The sequence below is a fragment of the Anneissia japonica genome, unplaced genomic scaffold, assembly GCF_011630105.1.
Source record: "Anneissia japonica isolate Jap-2015-1 unplaced genomic scaffold, ASM1163010v1 scaffold520_len173684_cov151, whole genome shotgun sequence".
In the NCBI taxonomy this organism is placed as follows: Eukaryota; Metazoa; Echinodermata; class Crinoidea; order Comatulida; family Comatulidae; genus Anneissia; species Anneissia japonica.
Genome location: NW_022728898.1, coordinates 9,549 through 18,341, shown reverse-complemented (window position 1 = coordinate 18,341; position 8,793 = coordinate 9,549). Strand labels below are relative to the sequence as shown.

Below are 8,793 nucleotides of genomic sequence, written 5' to 3'. Positions count from 1 at the left end.
GACTTGGCTTAAAAAAAAGATTCCGACGACACCTCATTGATTTTAAAATTAAAAATAACATGACATTATAGCTGAATAAATAAGGAACAAGTTTCAAAAACTGCCAAAAAAATCGGTCTAATATTAACGAATATACGTTAAAAAAAACTGCTCAAAAAGGGCTGATTTTCAGCGATTTCTCACCGTTTGGCGATTTCGTGCCGGATTTTTGGAACACAAAACAAATTGTAATGTATGAATAATTCATGACATTTTACCAAATTTACCTACGAAAAAAAAAAAAACAAACATTGCAGCCTGATGTCGATCTGCTCGAGTCCGATCGGCCAGCTCATGCTTTATCCAAAACAAAGCCAAATGATCCGGTCGTGTTGACTCTGTTGGCTGTTGTGGCCGAAAAATATATAAATAACATTCTAAATTCTGCATCTTAAACTTGCGTTAAGCAAACAATTTATGAAGTACAGTGATACATGTACATACATACATACATACAATTATTATTATTATTTCTTTTTTATATAAATCACCCCAAACAAGGCCCGTACTACAACTTCTAGGTAAAGGGGTTTCCTAACAACTGTACTAGATTTTAGTGTCATGAAATACTTACACCTAGGGCTGACACATAGCTTCATCCACTTCACAGCCACAGACAACAATTCAGGTTGAGGTATCTAAGCCGGCCGTGATTGGTCAGCGTGTGCGTAAATTCCTGACCACAAGTATGTACAATAACCAGAATTTAGGCCTATGCCTTTACATATAATATGTTTATACAAACATGCATACATACACATGTATGTATGCCCAAAATATGTAGAAAGTTAGACAGCATACAATCATTCATTAATTAATATAATTTCTTAGGCCACATTTTTGCAACGAAACATTAAATTTAATCGGCTCATATTCACTGCAGTGAAGTGACCTTCAGAAGCCTTTGTTATCGTTTAGACTCGCTCATTTTATAAGGGGTAATTAATAGGCCCACCTTTGGCTTTTTTATGCATTTTTTAAGTCTTAAATATTATTATTAACAGTACTACTGTACTAGTTTAACAATTTTAAAATTTAGGCTATAATGATCATTCATATTCTGCGACGCACTTCTCCTAGCCAGCCTGAATCCGGCAATCCCAGACCTGCTCGATAATGGTACGTTCCTGCTTCTTACCAGGGAGTTGTTATCTTACCAGCTGGCAGAAAAACCTACAACCGTATGTTTTAGATCATTGTGTTAAATTAAGTTAAATAATAACACACAGTAAAATTAATGTTGACAACATATTACTTAATGAGTATGTAAAATGTGAGAAATGAAATACCTAATGGAAATTAGCCAATTTAAGGCAACAACAGTACAACGCAGACTCATTAACAATGGCGGAAGGCTATACCAAAGCTTCAAATTTTCGCGGGCATAATGCCTAGACAGGATTGTTCATTCATATTGAAATTAGTGTTATGACGGTGAATTTTTTCATCCAATGGGAATATATTTTATATGAGAAAAATCTAGAATATTCAGCTCTCATTTTACCGGAGGAACAACAAGATATTTGATTGGTAATCAGCTGAAATGGCAATTTAAAGCCAACAAAGTCGCTAAAAATGCAGCCTCCACGCGGTGTGCAGTCAGCATAGCACCAATGAAAAATGACGGTGACTTTTTTCAAGTAATACACTTTAAACAAATACTAAAGCAATCAGAAAAAAATTGCCTTTAAAATACCGAAGAGAACACAAAAATCCGACAAGTATTTGCTGAGATACGACTGTGGAAATACAAAAAAATGACCCAAAATAGCTTATGTCGGTGCGAAATACAAATTTGCTAGGCTATTCTCGCTCTTAAACGAACACGTTGTAAGAAGAATCCATGAAGAAACTTCCAACGATTAAATACCGGCCCACGTGCGCACATGCACATGTTATTGTGGCGTCTGTGAAATAAATAATCGGAACAGCATTATTTTATTTTACAGTAATGTATAAATATAAGAATATATTTGTATTTTTATATACCTACTGTGGGCATAATCCTTATAAACGCCAATAAAATAAATCACTGTTACTATCGATCATTTTGTTCGAATATTTCGTTTCCAACAAAACTAGCTTTGATTAAAGGTAACCCTAACAAAGGTATTATACATCTATTTTAACAAGAATTGCGCTGACTCAACCAATGCTGTTCTTCCCTGGGACGGTGCTTAAAAACACAAGCGTTGAAAACATTTGAAGTTTATATTTTAAAGTACAGTCATTTTCAGTAAACGACTTAAGTCCGAAGCTATCATTTCGGCATCGCTAGCATTTCGTGTCTAAATTAAATAGTTGTCTACTGGAAACTTTTGCTGTAACTCTCACTATACAAAGACCCGTCATTCCCACGTAACCCTAAATATTGATCATACCAGTACTTTAATGTTAAAACAAATGCAAAATGCAACAAACAATCTTTGAGGCATTTATGACACGTTGTACTTCCTTAATACACTTTTAAATACAGGCCTAAAACTAAAAACAACAAAGAAAAAAAGGAAAGAAACTATCGTTATTCAAAATATAGCCTACGTCAACAATTCAATGACGACAGAAAACATGATTATTATTAAAATGAAGTACTTTAAAAGTTTGTTTAGAAAGCGACAAGTAATAAAAGAAGGTGATTTTGTTGAGCAGCACCGTCATAAACAACAATCATAATAGCATATTGTCATCGTTCGCTCTTGGAGAGCCTTAAGGAATACGTAAACGAGAATATTCAAATGTTGTCTACAAGTACTTACACCATAGCAGGACAATTTCATTGCTAATCTACTGTTCAATATTGTGAACGAAAAGTAGAAGATTTTTTGATGGTAAAAAATCCCCTAATCAGGATTTGAACTCGGAATCTTCAGCTGTCCACCCTAACCAATTTTGATATTAGCGGAAAGAAATAGGAACTGTTCATTGTAAATATAACATAATAAGTCATATTTATATTACCCTTACTAAACTCTTACTATCGGTTAAGTATTACATATATTTTGAGCTCTCAATTTCCTAAATTACCGCAGCTTTCAAAGTCGTAACTGGACTCCGATTTAGACAACACTGAATAAGAATGATGAGTGATGACAGAGGGAATAGCCCACGAGGTAATCATTGCACACTAGAAAAGGACATATTTTTTTACAATATATTAGGCTGTTTTACGTTTCAGAACTTTTATTATTGTCTTAAATTATCTCTCCACTAAGCAGGTCAAGTCCTCCCCCACCGGCCGGAGCTCGTCGGGCAGTCGGGGGGGGGGGGAAGAAAGGCATAATGAAATGAAATGCGTGTTTTTTTCTTTGAGTTTGAGAGTACAGTATATTTTATCAATTTTACATTTAAACGTATCTTTCAAGTCCGAGAGTGTCATTCCTACCGCCCAGAGGTCCCTATTAAAAAAAAAATCATTAAGGAGGGGAAACATCCACGTCCCAACCCCGTCCCCGCCTCGGGCCTATGGTTCGGATGGCGCTCTGCGACAAAGTTATCCTTATCTCACTCCCCTGTCGGATAGCTTAGCCACCCTAGAAAGTATCCTACAGCCGCCACTGTTCACATGTGTGATATCACACCAATGATAGGCCTATCAGGTCTACTTAGAAAGAGAATTGCTACAATAAACAGGGTGTTACTTACCTATATTTGGCATCATTTGAACTATTGCAACAAAAGTAGATAACAGTATACATATGTAATCGAAACGTATCATATTTATTAACCGTAGAACTATATCAATTTTACCAAGATGTATTGAATATTATATAAGTGTAAATTCAAGTTATTACACTGCAATTAAATGCGAGCCAAACTCTGCATTGCAGACATTAAATTAAATCATCCAAGCAGAAAGGTGACCGTGTAACGTTAGTAAACCACGTTGCCATAGATACCAGTAACCAATAATGTTGCTTATAGACTAATCAGGTAGATGAGATAGCTTCACTTGTCGCGTCATAAACTTGATGAACTGTACGTTTTAGGATATAGCCTAATTCCACTTAGTTTATTCTAATCTTACATTCTTATATAAAGCTAATATCCCAATGGGTATACTTCAAAAATGTATTCAAAATAAAAGAAAAGAGAGAGAGAGAGAGAGAGAGAGAGAGAGAGAGAGAGAGAGAGAGAGAGAGAGAGAGAGAGAGAGAGAGAGAGAGAAATATCCAAGCAAACAAACAAACAAAACAACGAAAAAGGTTTGGGTATAAATAGCTTCCGACTGAAGCTGCATGCCCTACACGATTTTATTTTTACTAACTACTCCAAAGTACATCTGCGTGATATCACCATTTCGATTACAGTGAAAACACAGACAATCAGAGAGTGCTCCTTACATCAGAACAAGTATACTATATTATAACAAATGCTCTAAAATATATGTATGAAAAGCTGTTTAAGCAAGTTTGTGTAGTTGAGTTTTAGATCTTTGAAAAGAAAATTTAATTACCAGAAGATTGATTTTTACCAGATGATATCCAAAATGGTACATCCTTAGATATATTATTGAACCATGTACTTTGTCTAGATTTTGGCACTTTTTGTCTTTAAAACTAAACGTTGTATAACTCAGAGATGATTCACATTTTTTTCAACAAAAACAAATAATAATAATAATAATAATAATAATAATAACAACAATAAAATTAAAAATAATAATAATAATAATAATAATAATAAAATAATAATAATATTAATAATAATAATAATAATAATAATAATAATAATAAGACGACAAAAAACTACAACACAAACAACAACTACAACAACAACAATAATAATAATAATAATAATAATAATAATAATAATAAATAGTAATCATTGATATGTCACATTTGATCAATTTCCAATGAAATTAGATTATTTCTATTTCTAAAACTTGTTGAGAAGAAGTTTAGTTTTCTGAAACTTGTAAGACTTTCCTGTGAGAATATTTGCCATAATTGTCTCAGTTTTCTTGCTAGATCCTGATATTTTATCATTTTTTCCAGTTCTTTCTTTTCGATGAGGCCATCATATGCTATTGCAAAATCAATGAATTGCCAACGATATACTCTTTTTCAACTACAGTCGGCACATCTGGTCTTCTTGACTTTTACATGATCAGAAAGTATAGTAAATTATTATTATTATCATCAGCATCATCGTCATCATCGTCGTCGCCATCAGTGTTTCATCGCGATCATCAGCTTCATCGTGATCAGTGTCATCGTGATCATTGTCATCATCGGGGTGTTGTTGTTACTATTATTATTATTATTATTTATTTTTTATAATAATAATAATTATTATTATTAATAATATTGTTATTATCGGCAACCTACTTTTCTTTTTATTAACAATCATGTCTTGTGTTCTTACTTCTATTAATATGATCAGTTATTATTGTTATAATTATTATTATTATTATTATTAACATTACTATTATTATTATTTTCAATATTTATTTTTCTTTCAACTACAATCATATCTGGTCTTCTGTATTGCAAATTATTATTATTATTATTATTATTATTAGGATTCATATAGATTTTACGAGCTGCAATAACTTTTGTAGAGTGGAAGTGCGAATTAAATAGTTAATATTTAGAATCGCTTAAAAGTACTGGTGGTTGGATTTATCTTTTTGTAGAGTCGCAGTGTTAACAAACAATGCACGCTATCTATGAGAATTCCAACAGCAGTCCCTATGTTATTTTCTGGGTCACGAAATCTATTAATGCCATTTTATTATGAATGAGTTGTAAGGTTATAATGATCAAAATTTAACGTAATCAATTCAAAATTAAGAGTAGGAAAATATCCCGTAACTTGTAGATTTACACACACACACACACACACACACACACACACACACACACACACACACACACACACACACACACACACACACACACACACACACACCCACACCCCCCTCCCTTTCATACACACACATGTTATGATATTTTTTTATCATTGGGATATCTGTATGATTGCATTTTATTCACTGTACAGATGAGACAGCCCCTAATGTGACTTGTCCAGTTGACATTGAGGTCTGCACTGACCAAGGAACTTATTCAGTGGATGTCACCTGGGAACCAGCCAATGCAACTGACAACTGCTGTAGTGATGTCAACATAACTACTAACTACACCAGTGGAGAACCTCTGAGCCTTGGTGTATACACAGTAGGATATGCAGCAACAGATTGTAATGGGAATGTTGGTTACTGTATATTTACTGTTGATGTTAAAGGTAGGCCTATCAGAAACACTTGCAAATAATTAACGTCATTAAACTTACCTTTCCTAAATAAGTTTTTATGTTCTTCCTAATTCGACAGAATAAAGAATACGGCGATATTTAAAAACATTTTACATTTAAAGCGATCCAAGTGGTAACCCATTGAAAAGGTATTTTAGTCTGATACCTTACTGCTATCTTCACAATGATATATGACTCGATCTTGCTATAATGCATATCGTAGGATTTTAACATCGGTGCTGGTTCATACCCTTTTCAATCATGTTTCGAGTGGAAGAACCAATAAAGACTATGCGGAGAAAAGCAGGGGATATCCCTAGTGTTTTGATCAATCCTGCTGTGAACTACTATGTGCCAATCTGCAGTGCGGTGACACGTTGGGAATGGGACATTTGAGGAGTAGAAAATAGTAAGAATGAGTTGGTAAACTAAAAGCGCATTGTAACCACTATATAAAATTCTGGTTTACAGCTATGGGGTTTAGCTTTAGGCCAGTTTTATATTTACCAAGTTTAAACCAAGTTCGTTCTTAGCTTAAGTACTGTATAGTTTTTTTTAATGCATGAATACACAATAATCACGTAAATTTTTTACATTGTTGATAATTACTCTATCTGTCAAACAAACATCTACTTATATATTACGCTGCGTTTGATAAATGTTAGGTGTTTTGAGAAAGTAACGCTTGGTGGCGCTATAGCTTCAAACAACATCAACACTAGCTCGATAATACCCACCAGACCCAGAACTAGAACAATGCCTCATATAAAATCATCGACAGTTTTAAATACATCGCTATAATGAAATACGCTAGCTAAGCAATATACCGGAAACACATTTACAGATTTATTGAAAGCATGCAAAAATTTATAATTTCAATCACAGCTCCTGGATAAAACTATTACAGTATTCCCAAATTTTTAAACAAATTGATTGAAATACGTTTGTATTTTCTTGAACGCACAACATAGTCATCATGACTACGAATTGAGTGATTTTGCGATGATAATTGCTAATAATATATTGAAAAGTAAAAACAACTGTAATTCTTTAATTTCAATTATATAAACATATTGTAAAAGAAATATTTAGTTATGTAATTTGGGATTTCCATTAACAAGCTATGCTTCAGGAATTTCCCATTTTTTTGATCTTTAAAAATGTTGAACATTTATAGTTTTCGTAAATGTTTTATGCTCAAAGGAAATAAATATTATTGTCATTGTCATTTCATTATTATAAATCTATGAAACAACGCATGTAATTAATTATTTAACATTGAGATGTAGATCTATCATATTTATTTATTTATTTAGATATATAGTATGAAGTTTAACTACATATAACATATTTATATGTAAAAGTATCAAGTAAACACACATTTACTTGAATGATACATAATTTACAGAATGATACTTAATTAGTGAGACACTTATTACAAAAGCGAAAACACTCAGATATGCTGCTTTCAAATTCAAGGCATGTGAACACTTGTCCTCTTCAACAGCTTGGTTTTGAAAGTCGATGAGACTATCCAGACCTTCCGCCTCTACGATACTACCGTATCCCTAAATATAAGATGATAAACCATACAAATATATTTAATATATATATATATATATATATATATATATAATAAATATATATATATATATATATATAATTAAAAAAAGGGTAGAACGAGTTGCAAATATCATCAGCATAGTGCTCAATGATGGTAATTAAACTAGAACGAATTAGAACAACAATCAGAGGTTCAACAGTTACTAAGTTTAATTAGACATTTTATTAATATTTAGATTCGTGCTAAATATACATGGTGCAACAATCTTCAGATAAAATTACAAGGATAAAGTTGCTGTTATTGGTATTTTCATTAAATGTATAATTTAGTGTCAATGAAAAAAAAAGTTATATCTGTGTATCTCTTTACATGAGTAATGTCGTTTGAGCGTTACATTTAGGGTCATTTTTAAGGGTCACGTACAAGAAAAAGTTGCTGTCATCAGTTTTTCAGCATTTTGCTATGTACAAGTTAGTTTCCTATATTTATGTCCCCCCAATGTATAATAGTGCCAATGGAAAAAGTTTAATCCGTGTCTCTCTTTACATGTCGTAAGGTCATTGTTCTTGGCCCTATCACCATGACCAGACCATCAAACCTTTTGTCTCTTTTGACATGATTACATTTTCTGGGCTCCTTGTCTGTACATTAGAATAAAGCTGTTAACTCAATTGCAGAATTAAAGTTATTGCATAGACCATGTTGCCAATTGAGAGTGACAAAAATCAATAAAGATAAAGAAAATCAATGGGGACTTTTCCTTAAAATCACTACACTCAATCGATCGATCGATCGGTCGGTCAGTCGGTCGGTCGCTCAATCAATCAATCAATCAATCAATCAATCAATCAATCAATCAATCAATCAATCAATCAATCAATCAATCAATCAATCAATCAATCAATCAATCAATCAATCAATCAAACAAACAATCAATC

At 32.7% G+C, this 8,793-nt stretch overlaps 2 protein-coding genes across 2 annotated transcripts in view; both read right to left on the bottom strand.

The window, feature by feature from the left end:
• LOC117114561 (agrin-like) overlaps nt 1–3,854 on the bottom strand; it is a 28,107-nt gene extending 24,253 nt beyond the window's left edge. Inside the window, exon 1 of the mRNA XM_033258237.1 lies at nt 3,682–3,854. Coding sequence (XP_033114128.1) covers nt 3,682–3,754 — 73 coding nt within the window. The 5' untranslated portion in view covers nt 3,755–3,854. The remainder of the gene's footprint in view (nt 1–3,681) is intronic.
• A 3,819-nt stretch (nt 3,855–7,673) lies between these two features.
• The window catches only part of LOC117114555 (DBH-like monooxygenase protein 2 homolog), a 7,112-nt gene continuing 5,992 nt past the window's right edge, over nt 7,674–8,793 (bottom strand). Inside the window, exon 6 of the mRNA XM_033258229.1 lies at nt 7,674–7,859. Within this exon, the coding sequence (XP_033114120.1) occupies nt 7,674–7,859 (186 nt within the window). The remainder of the gene's footprint in view (nt 7,860–8,793) is intronic.